The sequence below is a fragment of the Eimeria necatrix genome, genomic scaffold, assembly GCF_000499385.1.
Source record: "Eimeria necatrix Houghton genomic scaffold, Enh_scaff189, whole genome shotgun sequence".
Classification (NCBI taxonomy): domain Eukaryota; phylum Apicomplexa; class Conoidasida; order Eucoccidiorida; family Eimeriidae; genus Eimeria; species Eimeria necatrix.
Window position 1 is genome coordinate 37,501 of NW_013655083.1, and position 12,722 is coordinate 50,222.

The window sequence follows — 12,722 nt, forward strand, 5'->3', positions numbered from 1 at the left end:
TTAATTTGCTTCCTACAAATCCATCAACTAAATCAAGTATTAGTTCGTCCATTGACTAGCTACTGGCCACTTTCTTGCTGCTGCTGCTGCTGCTGCTGCTGCTGCTGCCGCTGCTGCTGCTGCTGCTGCTGCTGCTGCTGCTGCAGGTGCTGGCCAGCCGTGGGCAGCTGAAGCTGCTGACTCTGGACGGCGACGAAACTCTTTACCCCGACGGCGGGCAGCTGCAGCAGGAAGAAATGGCCCATTCCATTGCGCAGCTGCTGCAGCGGGGAGTTAATGTTGCTGTTGTCACTGGCGCAGGCAAGCCTTTTGCTGCTGCTGCTGCTGCTGCTGCTGCTGCTGCTGCTGCTGCTGCTGTTGTTGCTCCTGCTGATGCTGCTGCTGCTGGGGCAGCTGTTAGTGCTGCTGCTGCTACTGCTGCTGCTGCTGTTGCTCCTGCTGATGCTGCTGCTGCTGGGGCAGCTGTTACTGCTGCTGCTGCTGCTACTGCTGCTGCTGCCATTGCTGTAGGTGCTGCTGCTGCCGTTGCTGCTGCTGCTGCCACTGCTGCTGCTGCTTTGGCTTCTTTTTCCAATTTTAAATATATATATAAAGGAAGAATAAATAAATGCACAAATAATAATTATTTATTGTCTTTTATTATTTATTCTTTTATCAGAAAAATGAACAAAAGAGTAAATGAATATTAGTTATTCTGTTATTGTCTTTTATTATTTATTTATTCTTTTATTTTTTTTCTTTTTCCTTTTTTTCTTTTCTTCTTCTCCCCACCTTTGCCACTTCCTGCACTCATCACAACTTACTGTTATTATTTACTAACAATTGTAATTAATTACGAATTAGAATTAATTAAATTAGTTGAATTAAATATATTAATTGGATTAATTAAATTAATTATTATTATTTAATTAATTTAAATTAATTTAAATTAATTTAAATTAATTTAAATTGCTTTTAATTAATTCGAATAAACTGTTTGTGCTTTGCGCGGGAGCCCGCGCGGCCAATCTCGCGGGGCGTTTCACGTTTTAGAATTTTTCGTTTTTCGTCGATTTTGGATCTTTTTTGGATCTTTTTGGATCTTTTTGGATCTTTTTGGGTCTTTTTTTGCGAAGTTTTTAATTCTCTTTTCAACGAGGTGCTATTTGATATGCTTTTTGTTTCTTTTTTCTTCTTTTTTTTTCTTTTTTTTTCTTTTTTCGCCTTTTCGGCCCCAGGCTACGGCTACGAGGCCCCCCTCTACGCCCAGCGCCTCGGCTGCCTTTTCCGAGTTTTCCAAAAGTGCAATTTGCCGCCAGCAGCAGCAAAGCGCTTTTTCCTCATGGGAGGAGAATCCAATTATCTTCTCTCGTGAGACTTTGCTGCTGCTGCTGCTGCTGCTGCTGCTGCTGCTGTGGTCAGTGCTGCTGCAGCGACGGCTCCAGAGAGTCCAGTTGTCTTTTCGCGTGAGAAAACGAGCCAGTGCTGCTGCTGCTGCTGCTAGTGCTGCTGCTGCTAATGCTGCTGCTGCTGATGCTACTGCTGCTAGTGCTGCTGCTGCTAGTGCTGCTGCTGCTAGTGCTGCTGCTGCTGCTGCTGCTGCTGCTAGTGCTGCGGAGAGTCCAACTACCTTCTCACGTGCGGAAACGCGCCGCTCCTGCTGCTGCTGCTTTCACTGCTCCTCCTTTTGTTGCTGCTGCTTCTGCTGCTGCTGCTGCTGCTGCTGCTGCTGCTGCAGGCTGTCTGGGTCGTACAAGCTGGAGCCGGTTCCGGAGAGTCAGTGGCGGGGCTACCGGCCCTTCATTTCTGCTGCTGCATGCAAACAGCTGATGGACTTGGCGGAAAAGTCTTTATTTAAAGCAGCAAAAGAATTAAACTTAAAAGGAACTCTTATTAGGAAGCAGCGCGCTGTGGGGCTGGTGCCGCTGGAAGATGCTGCCAGCAGTGAGCAGCAGCTGCTGCTGCTCTTTTTTTCTTCTTTTTCAGCTTTTCTTCTTTTTCAGTTTTTCTTCTTTTTCATTCTTTTATTCTTTTGCATTCTTTTATTCTTTTGCATTCTTTTATTCTTTTAAATGTTAAAGAGGAACTGCAGTTAGAAGTGGATTTCAATTTTTAAGAGTTTCGTTTTGAGGGTTCCTTCACTTGCTGCTTTTGCTGCTCTTTTTATAGCAGCAGCTTTCTTCTTTTGATTCTCTTTTATTTTAATTTATTTTATTTCATTTTATTTTATTTATTCTTTCATTTTCTTCTTTTATTTGAGAGCTTATGGCTATGAATACCTGCTGACAAAAGAGCTGCTCACCAGCCTCGCTACCGCTGCTGCTGCCGCTGCTGCTGCTGCTGCTGCTGCCGCTGCTGCTGCTGCTGCCGCTGCTGCTGCTGCTGCTGCTGCTGCAGGTGTCCGGTTTGGCTGTGTGGACAACAAGGGAATGCACAAGGAGACGCTGGAGGAAGCAGTTATGAGAATACGCAGAGACATTCGAATGGCTTTCGGTTAGCTGCTGCTGCTGCTGCTGCTGCTGCTGCTGCTGCAACTACTACTGCTGCTGTTGGTACTACACTACAACCACTCCTGCTGCTGCCGCTGCTGCTGCTGCCACTGCTGCAACGACTGCTGTTATGCGCCTCCCACCTTGCTGCAACTCCCCCCGCCGCTGCTGCCCCTGCTGCTGCTGCCGCTGCTGCTGCTGCTGCTGCTGCTGCTGCTGCTGCTGCTGCTGCTGCTGCTGCAGGGGCGGACTTCGCAGTGCCGTACAGCGTGTTCAGCGGGGGCTGCGACCTCTGGGTGGACGCCGGCAACAAAGCCGAAGGAGTTGCGCTGCTGCAGGGGCTGCTGCAGCTGCTGCCGCAGCAGTGTCTGCACGTGGGCGACCAGTTCAGCCTCGTGGGCAACGACTTGGCAGCCAGGTACTGCAGCAGCAGCAGCAGCAGCAGCAGCAGCAGCAGCAGCAGCGGCAGCAGCGGCAGCAGCAGCGGCGGCGAAGGCGGAGGCGAAGGCGGAGGCGAAGGCGGAGGCGAAGGCGAAGGCGGGTTGCTGCTGCGCTGCTGCTGCTGCTGCACCAGCGGCGGCGAGGCTGCTGCTGGTGCAGCAGCAGCGGCAGGAGCAGCAGCAACTCTGCTGCTGCTGCTGCTGCTGCTGCTGCTGCTGCACGGGTCGAGGGGGTGCTGCTGCGGGCCTGCTTTTGCTACTACTATTATTAATAAGGCCATTAATGTTATTATTGTTGCTATTACTACTATTCCATTATTATTATTGCTATTATATTTATTATTATTATTATTATTATTATTATTATTATTATTATTATTATTTGCACTTTTGTCTTCTTCTTTTATTTATTTTGTTCATTTTATTTGTTTATATTCTTCTGCCATTACTACTTTATTGCCGTCACTGTTGCTGCTGTTGAATTCTTTTTGTTTTTATTAATTATTTTATTTCATTTTATTTTATTTTTCTCTATTTTTTATTTTAAAATTCTTATTAGTCACTTTATTTTATTTTATTTGCATATTTTTATTTTGTTTTATTTATTATTTTATTTTATTTTATCTTTTATTTTATTTGTTTTATTTATTTTACTTTGTTTTATTATTGATGCTATTGTTGCACTATTGTTGCTGCTGAAGTTATTACTTCTTTTTGATTTTCATCTTTTTTATTTATTTTATTTTTATTATTTTTGTTTTATTATTTTTATCATTTGTATTATTATTTGTTTACTTTTTTTTATTTGTATTATTTCTTATTATCTTTTCTAATTTTGTTCACTACTATTACAATTGTTTTTATTTTTTTCATTTTTACTATTATTTATTATTATTTATTATTATTATTATTACCATTATTATTATTATTATTTATTATATATTGTTATTATTGTTGGGCCCATTAATATTTTTATTGTTATTTCTATTACAATTATTTATTATATTTGATTTTAATTTTTCATCTTTATTTTCCCGTTGTTATTTTCGTTTTTATTTTTATCTTTTTTATAATTGTTTTTATTGTTACAATTATTGGAAGTGTAATTGTTGTTATTGTCTTCTTACTATTCTTTGAATTTCTTTTTATTAGAAGCATTTGCTGCTTGCCTCTTCTTAGTTGCTGCTGCTGCTGCTGCTGCTGCTGCTGCTGCTGCTTCTGCTGCTGCTCTTACTAAATGGAGAGCGCGCGCTGCTTGTTTCTTCCCTTTGCTGCTGCTGCTGCTTTGCCCATTGAATAAGAATCACTTGCTGTTTGCTTCTTCCTAATTGCTGCTGCTGCTGCTGCTGCTGCTGCACCTGTCAAATACGAAGGGCTTCCTGTTTGTTTCTTCTTAATTGCTGCTGCTGCTGCTGCTGCTGCAGGATCTGCTCGCCGGCGCTGTGGATTCGAAACCCCCGCGAGACAGCAGCAGTGCTGCAGGAGCTGCTAGCAGCAGACACAGAAGAAGAAGACAATTAAAATAAAATAAATAAATTGGTATTTATTATCTTTAATTAAATTCGAGAAAAGGTATTGAGAGGGAATAAAGGAATGTAGTTCGGCAGCGAGCTGCTGCTGCTGCTGCTGCTGCGTTTGCTGCTGCTGCGACTGCTGCTGCCGCAGCTTGTGGTGCTGCGGCAGCGCTGCAGCAGCAAAAAGGTGCAGGCAAAGGCCTTGCTGCTGCAGGATGTGCTGCAGCAGCAGCGGCGGGAAGACAGAGGCCGCGTGGCTTTACAGCTGCTGCTGCAGCACGTGCTGCTGCTGCTGCTAGGCTCACATTGCTGCTGCTGCTGCTTGGCTAGGGTTTGTGTCCCTTCTGCAGCAGCTCTTGCTTCTTTTGCTTTTTTCCAAATGGCATTTGCTGCTGCCCGTCGTGCCAGAAGCATGCATTTGGAATGTTTGTAGTGTTGATTTAACTGCTAGACTTAACAGAAACAGCAAAACGCCCCTCAGGGTTTAGGGTTTAGAGTTTAGGGTTTAGGGTTTAGGGTTCAGGGTTTAGGGGGAAGACAGCTTGCCCAGGGCAGGTACTGCGGTGCAGCAGCAGCTTCTAACTTTGTGCAGCTCGGGTTTGCTGCTGCTGCTGCTGCTGCTGTGGGCTTTGGGGTTTTGCTGCAGCAGAGGCTTGTTAGCTGCAGCAAAGCTGAAATATGTATTTAAAAATGCTGCTAATGCATTTAAAGAAGTAAATGAAATCAAACAAAGACAAGAAACTTCTCTCCACCGCCCGCGGCCGAACCTGAACAGCGCCTCGATGCGCCTTGCTGCTGGCTCCTGCTGCAATGTCCAGCAGCAAATGCAGGAAAAAGAAGTTAAAAAAGGAAAATGAAATATTAACATCAAAAGAACAAACAAAGAATTAAAAGTTCTCGAGTTTAAACGTTCAAAGACAAAGAAATGCAGTTCGCGCGTCCCCTGGTCTGGTCTGTGCGCCCACGGGCTGCTGCGGGCTCAAGCCCCAGCTGGCTAGCTGGAGTTCCCGCTGTCCACTTGGACAAAATAAAACAAAAAACTTGAAATGTGCTTCAAAATTAAAGCGAATTAGCTGAAGATCTGCTGCAAAAGAGCTGCTGACGCCTTTTTTTCTCGGGATTTCCCGCGGCAGCGCCGCAGCCTCTCAGGCCACCCACCTGCTGCGGCTCTGCTGCGGCTCTGCTGCTGCAAAGGGAAGCCGCTTTCGTCTTTAAAGTCTCAACTTCTTTCGAGTTTGCAATTTGCTGCAATTCAAGTTCGTTCGAAATCAAGCAAAGCGCAGCTTCTTGCTCGCGCGGGCGCGCAAGCTCTGCTAGACAGGCGCGTTCGGCGGCGGGGCCACTGGTGCATTCCGCAGGAATTTCTGCTTCCACAAGGCCAAAGGGTTTAATTTAAAGTAAAGTTTGCTTCAAACTTGAGCTTTTTGCAGCCTAATCTTCGAGAAAACTCGCTGAGCTTCGCCTGCAGATCTCTGCCTGTAGCGCCACCGGCAGCAGGGTCACCTCCGCCGCCGCAGTCCGAAGCCGACGGAAACCCGCGTCTTCTTTCTTTGCTTTTGCCTTTTTCTAATTTGGCGGAGTTTTTAAACTTATTTTGGCTCTCTTTCTTTCCAAAAACTCTCCAAAGTGCTCTCAAATCGGCTGGATCGGGCTGCGGACAGCGGCGTGGCAAAACTTGAATTGCGTCGGCAGTGCTCGCTTCCCGCCGCGCTCGCCTGTCTGTCCCACTTGTTGCATTTTTATTATTTTTCAAACAAAAATAAAGGGAATTTCGCTGAGGCGGGTGCTGCTTTTGCTGCAGTTCTGCACAGCGCCTTCTCACCCGTGCGGCCGCGAGAGCACTGCCGGTGAGTTCAGGTTTCGACTGTCTTCTGGCCGTTTTTCCTCCTTTCAAGACTCAATTGGAGTTCTTTCTTTGCATATTTCTGCGTCTGTTTTTTTAAAAATCGAATTTAAACGCGAGAACACCTCTGATCGGCCCTGTTCAACTTCTGCCTCCGCGGCGCGTTCCGGCTGGAATGTGACTGTCACCGCCCCGCCGGCAAGTCTGCATTTGTCTTTTCTTTATCGCTTTTATTTTAATTATTCTTTATTTGTATTTAATCAACATGTTCGGCACCAACCAGGCCAGCGCCTTGGGGGGCCCCTGCCTCGTTTCGCACTCTCTGGCTGCGGGCTCGCTGCAGCAGCAGTTTCAAGCCCCAGTTCTCAACAAGGCGCAGCACAGCCGCTTTCTGGGCCAGAACGCAATAAGCTTGAAGCCAGCAGCAGCGGGAGAGGCCCTCCCTGCAGCAGCAGCAGCAGCGCCACCAGCAGCAGCACTGCCCGCAGCAGCAGCACTGCCCGCAGCAGCAGCGCCGCCCGCAGCAGCGGCGCTGCCTGCAGCAGCAGAAGCAGCGGGGTTGAACGACGAAGCGCTGGCTGCTGCCTCGGACCCCGGCAACGCAGCAGCAACAGCAGCAACCGCAGCTGCTGCTGCTGCTAGAGCAGCAGCAACGGGGTTCGTAATGGAACCTCTTGCTGCAATGGATGCAGCTGCTGCTGCAGCACTCGCCTCAGCTTCTATTGAAGCAGCAGCTGTTGCTTCTATTGGGCTGGCCAGTTATGGCTTTTTATCTGAAACTTCTTATCCCCGGACGTGGCGCGATTTGCTGTCTGTTGCTTCGGACGAAGAAGAGGAGCAGCAGCAGCAGCAGCAGCAGCAGCTGCTGCTGCTGCAGCAGCAGCAGCAGGAGCCGCAGTGGCTGCTGCAGTCTTCAACGCGCATGCAGCAGCAGTACCAGCTTCAGCAATACGTTTTCCAGCAGCCAGAAGTGCTGCCGCATCTGCATGAGCAGCAGCAGCAGCTGCAGCAGGAGCAGCAGCAAAACTGGCTGTGGCAAGCGAATGACCAGCAAACGCTTTTCAAGTGGAAGCTGCAGCTGCAGCACGACGATCAGCAGCAATTCAAACACAAAACCCCCGCTCACCTGCAGCAGCAGCAGCAGCAGCAGCAGCAGCAGCAGCAGCAGCATGCAGGCTGGTACGTGCCTCCACATGAGTGGTGCGAGCCCCTCAATCGGGAGATCCAGGGTGTACAGACACTAGAGCAGCAGCAGCCGTCCCAGGTGCCGCAGCAGCAGCCGCTTCAGCCCTCCCAGTTGGAGCTTCTGCAGCTGCAGCAGCAGCAGCAGCAACAGCAGCAGCAGCAGCAACAGCAGCAGCAGCAGCAGCGACAGCAACAGCAGCAGCAGCAACAGCAGCAGCAGCAGCAACAGCAGCAGCAGCAGCCGCAACAGCAGCAACAACAGAAGCAGGAAAAGCAGCAGGACCGACGGCAGCAACAAAAGCGGCAGGAGCAACAGCGGCAGCAGCAGCAGCAGCAGCAGCAGCAGCAGCAGCAGCAGCGGCAGGCCCACGCCCACGATTATTATCGGCAGCAGCTGCAGCAATACGAAGAGCTGCTGCGGAGAGTCCCGCAGCAGCCAGCAGCTCAGCTAGAAGCAGAACTGGCTCCCCTGAGTTACCCAGTGCAGCAGCAGGTCGATTTCCAGCAGCAGCAGCTGCTGCTGCAGCAGCAACAGCAGCTGCAACAGCAGCAGCAGCTGCAGCACCAGCAGCAGCTGCAGCACCACCAACTCCAGCACCAACAACAGCTGCAGCAGCAGCAGCTGCTGCAGCAGCAACAGCAGCCGTCGGACACGCAGGAGTCGCAGCTGCTATGGCAACACCAGCAGCAAGCTGTGCAGCCTCAGCTCGAGCAGCAGCTGCTGCTGCAGCAGCAGCAGCAGCAGCAGATCCTTCAGCTGCAGCAGCAACAGGTGATGCTGCAGCAGCTGCCGCACGTGGCGCTTCAGGAGCAGCAATTCTGTCTTCCTGGAGAGCAGCAGCAGGTTGTTCAGCAGCAGCTGCAGTACCAGCTGCTGCAGCAGCAGCAGCAGCAGCTGGACCCAACCCAGTTTAACTATGAAAGCATCATGTCGCAGCAGCAGCAGCAGCAGCTGCTGCTGCTGCAGCTGCAGCCTGAGGGGCCAGTGGACGAAGCAGCGCTGTACATGGACATGCAGCTGTTTCTGTCCTCGACTTTCGCTGCAGCAGCAGCAGCAGCAGCTGCTGCTGCTGCTGCTGCTCCCGTGTCTGCATGCGCCTTCGGGATCAGCTCTGTCTGCCAATCTGTTGCAGCAATGCTGGAAGATGTGACAGCAATTGAAGAAGAAATGAGAAAAGGATTTAAATGACAAAAAGCAATTGCTTCGAGTGCTGCAAACGCATGCGCTCGGGTGTACAGACACCCCGCTGCTGCTGCTGCTGCAGCGGCTGCAGCAGAAGGGAAGCAACTGCAGCAGCAGCTCCAGCGGCAGCTGCAGCAGCAGGACAAACGCTGCGCCCACTGCAGCAGCAGCAGCGGCAGCAGCAGCAGCAGCAGGTGGTCTTTTTGGCGAAGATTGTCTGTAGAAGAAACTAAGGAGATGAAAGACAAGCAGCAAAAGCAAATTCTTTTGCTGCTTCCATTTGCTGCTGCTCTCTTGTTGGCATTCTATTTGTCTTTGTTCTTTTTGCTGCTGCAGCAGCTCAAACGGACCCTTAGGAGAAGGTACTTTAGGCTTTTTTCAGTTGTGCTGCAGCAGCTAATAATGAAGTTTGTTGCTGCAGCTAGTGCTGCAGCTAGTGCTGCATCTTTTGCTGCAGCTAGTGCTGCAGTTTCTGTTACAGCTGCTGCGGCAGTTGCTGCTGCAGCTAGTGCTGCTGCTGCTGCTGCAGCATCTGCTGCAGAGAGTGCTGCAGCTGCTGGCTGCTGCTGCAGCTGTGTATGCAGCTTTTGCTGCAGTTAGTGCTGCTGCTGCAGCTTTTGCTGCAGCTGCTGCTGCAGCTGCTGCTGCAGCTACTGCTGCAGCAAAAGCCGCAGCAGCAGCAGCAGCAGCAGCAGCGCTCAGTGTTCGCTTGGCTTTCAAGCAGGCTGGGGTGTATGTACACCTCAAATTAAGGACCTCGTTTAAGGCTTTATCGCATTTTGGGTTTTATTTTTTAAATTGAAAAATAAATAAAACATTTTATATAATAAAATAAATAATAAATAAATAAATAAATAAATAAATAAATAAATAAATAAATAGGGCCAAAAGCAGGATATGGTGTCGGTGGTTTTTTATTTATTTATATCTTTTATTAATTAATTTTAATTTACTAATTGCACAAATAATTAATTAATTGGTTTGTTTTTATTGTACTTTATTTATTTATTTATTTATTTATTTATTTATTTATTTATTTATTTATTTATTTATTTATTTGTCATCGCTTTTCTTGGCTCAAGAAGGCAGCCACCAGTTGGGTTTGCTGCAGCTCTTCTTGGCTAGCTGAAATGGCTGTGGCTAGCTAGCTAGCAGTGGCTAGTCTTAACAAACCTGCTGCTGCTGCTGCTGCTGCTGCTGTGCTTGCTGCTGCTGCTGTTGCTGTGCTTGCTGCTTGTGCTGTTGCTGTGCTTGCTGCTGCTGCTGTTGCTGCGCTTGCTGCTGCTTCTTGTCCTGCTGCAGCCCCTTCTGGAGCCCTTCTTGGCTAGCTGAGGTGCCTTTGGCTAGCTGGTTGGCTGCAGCTAGCTGCAAGAGCCTGCCTTTGCTGCTGCACTTGCTGCTGCGCCTGTGTGGCTGCTGCTGCTGCTGCTGCTGCTGCTGCGCCTGCTGCTGCTGCTGCCAGCGGCTTCGAGGCTAAGCATATGAGTCTAAAACAAAGTTAATTTGTCTTTTAGTCATTTTAAAAGACTACTTTTGCCAAATTCCCAACTTGCTGCTTCCCAAGTGCAGCACGAGTCGGAGCCGACGCGTGGCAGCCGCGCGGTGGTCAGGTGTACCGACAGCTCGTCTCGGGTGTCGCGTTCTGCGTTTAATAATTTTAATGGCAGACTTATTTATTTATTTATTTATTACTTTTGTTTTAGTACTCAGCAATCTGTTTTTCAGGGGGTTTGGGGGGCTGGGCAGCTGCCGACTGGTGGGCGGTAGGCGCTGCTTCGCGTGGCTGGAGCAGCAGCAGCAGCAGCAGCAGCAGCAGCAGCAGCTCGTGCTGCTGCTGCGGGCTGCAGCAAGCTTTCCTTTTACTTTATTTCCTTCGTTTCAATCCAACACCAGCTTATTTATCTCTTCCAGTTTGTCTGCCCGCGCGCGCTGCCGCTCGCACTCCCTCCACCGCTCACAGCCGCAGCAACAGCCACAGCCACAGCAGCAGCAGCAGCAGCAGCAGCAGCAGCAGCAAAGATGGGTGTGGATACTTCGCCTTTCCGCTGCGGCAGCCAGCTGCGGGCCATGCTGCACGACTCGATGACTTCTGCGGGTTTGTTTGTGCTGGGGAGTGTGGCAGCAGCAGCAGGAGTGTGCGCGTGCTTCCCGGGGAGTGCTGCTGCGGCTGCAGCAGCGTGCTGCAGCAGCGCAGCAGCAGCAGCAGCAGCAGCAGCAGCAGCACTGCTGTGGACCTGGGCCTTCTGCAGACTCGCCGAGGGCTACCGCCTTCCCCCCTCTTTGAGCCCGCGAGACCTTCGCCCGCGGCTGTTCGTGCTGGTGGAGGCCGCAGTGTCTTTGCTGTGCGGCCAGCAGCAGCAGCAGCAGCAGCAGCAGCAGCAGCAGCAGCAGCACATGCGGGGCAAGGTCTGCGCAGTCACTGGCTGCAACTCCGGGATCGGGGAGGAGATCGCGCTGCAGCTTGCTGCTTGGGGGGCTCGTGTTGCGCTGCTGTGCCGCAACGAGGCGGAGGGCAAGGCCTTGGCCCGCCGCATTCACATCCAGCAGCAGCAGCAGCAGCAGCAGCAGCAGCAGCAGCAGCAGCAGCAGCAGCAGCAGCAGCAGGGGGACCCTGGGGAGTGCGGCGCCGCGTGCCGGGAGGGCTGCATCGCGCGCTTCATAAAGGCGGACCTCTGCAGCCTGGAGTCGCTGCGGGAAGCTGCTGCTGCAGTGGCCGCCTTCTGCAGCAGCAGCAGCAGCAGCAGCAGCAGCAGCAGCGGGAGGCTGGACGTGCTGGTGCACAACGCGGGCGTGCTGCTGACGCAGCAGCTGCTGCTGACCCAAGAAGGAATAGAAAAAATGTTCTACACTCATGTTGTGGGGCCCTACAGTCTGACGCGGCTGCTGCAGTCGGGTGTACGTACACCCGGCAGCCGCGTCATCTTCGTGTCTTCCCTCGCGCAGCACTCCGCGCCGCAGGCCTTCCACCCGCTGAACGCCATGTGCAGCAGCCAGGCCTACGCTGCTGCTGCTGCTGCTGCTGCTGCTGTCCAGCAGCAGCAGCAGCAGCAGCAGGAAGCCAGCCGCGCCCCGCAGACGCCCTGGACGCCTGAGAACTACGACGGCCGGGAAGTCTACGCCTGCAGCAAGTTGGCGGAGACCTGGCTTGCTGCTGCGCTGCAGCGGGACCTCAACAGCAGCAGCAGCAGCAGCAGCAGCAGCAGCAGCAGCGGGGAGGGCGCTGCTGCTGCTGCGCCGCTGCTGGTGGTGAGCGTACACCCCGGCGTTGTCAACACGAAGCTGCCGAGACACCTGAAGGGCCGCAGCCTCCTGTGGCGGCTGCTTGTTGCTGCTGCCAGCAGCACTTTGATGAAGACGCAGCAGCAAGGAGCAGCAACGCCGCTGCTGCTGGCAGCAGCAGCAGCAGCAGCAGCAGACCTCAGGGGCGGCAGCTACTACGCAGAGGGCGAGCTGGGCATTGCAGACCCTCGAGCAGCAAATCGACAAATGCAAGACATCACTCTTGCCATTTGCAAAGCACTCACCAACTTGTAAACCCGCGCTGCTGCTGCTGCTGCTGCTGCTGCTGCTGCTGCTGCACTTGCTGCTGCTGCTGCTGCGGCTGCTGCGGGGGCTGCGGCGCGCGCGCGCTTCAGAGCGGCCGTAGAGTCTGCTGCAGCAACTGCGGCTGCTGCTGCTCTCCGGCGTTTTCAAGCAGCACTAATTGCTGCTGCAGCAGCTGCTGCAGCAGCTGCTGCAGCAGTTGCTGCTGCTCACAAACAGCACGAGCGGGAGTTGCAGGAGCTACTGCCGCTGCAGCTGCGTGAACAGCAACAACAGCAGCAGCAGCAGCAACTCCAGCTGCTGCTGCTGCTGCAGCAAGAGATCTGGCGAGTGGTGCCAGATTCTCCCCGTGGTTCGTTTTTGACTTCGCTTGGCTTCTTTTGTCCTTATTTAGGGTTTAGGGTTTAGGGTTTAGGGTTTAGGGTAGATCTTAGGGCTTAGTGTCTCCAGCCTAGTGCTGCTGCTTTGCTGCTGTTGCCGCTGAGAACAATTGATGGGCTAGCAATATCAGCAGCAGCAGCAGCAACAGCAGCAGCAACAGCAGCA

The 12,722-nt window shown here is 51.4% G+C and overlaps 3 protein-coding genes across 3 annotated transcripts in view; all 3 read left to right on the top strand.

Moving 5' to 3' along the window:
* Window positions 1-4,429, top strand: part of ENH_00024300 (IMP-specific 5'-nucleotidase 1 , related) — a gene marked incomplete at both ends in the record, with an annotated part of 6,294 nt that extends 1,865 nt beyond the window's left edge. Inside the window, 6 exons of the mRNA XM_013584647.1 lie at window positions 147-510; window positions 1,218-1,350; window positions 1,718-1,923; window positions 2,377-2,472; window positions 2,712-2,886; window positions 4,333-4,429. Coding sequence (XP_013440101.1) covers window positions 147-510; window positions 1,218-1,350; window positions 1,718-1,923; window positions 2,377-2,472; window positions 2,712-2,886; window positions 4,333-4,429 — 1,071 coding nt within the window. The remainder of the gene's footprint in view (window positions 1-146; window positions 511-1,217; window positions 1,351-1,717; window positions 1,924-2,376; window positions 2,473-2,711; window positions 2,887-4,332) is intronic.
* A 2,101-nt stretch (window positions 4,430-6,530) lies between these two features.
* ENH_00024310 (hypothetical protein, conserved) lies at window positions 6,531-8,639 on the top strand (the record flags this gene model as incomplete). The annotated part of the gene is made up of 1 exon (XM_013584648.1): window positions 6,531-8,639. One exon carries the CDS (start codon window positions 6,531-6,533, stop codon window positions 8,637-8,639), a length of 2,109 nt encoding a protein of 702 aa, XP_013440102.1.
* Window positions 8,640-10,652: 2,013 nt separating this feature from the next.
* ENH_00024320 (oxidoreductase, putative) overlaps window positions 10,653-12,722 on the top strand; it is a gene marked incomplete at both ends in the record, with an annotated part of 2,585 nt that continues 515 nt past the window's right edge. The window contains 2 exons of the mRNA XM_013584649.1: window positions 10,653-12,163; window positions 12,269-12,528. Of these exons, the coding sequence (XP_013440103.1) occupies window positions 10,653-12,163; window positions 12,269-12,528 (1,771 nt within the window). The remainder of the gene's footprint in view (window positions 12,164-12,268; window positions 12,529-12,722) is intronic.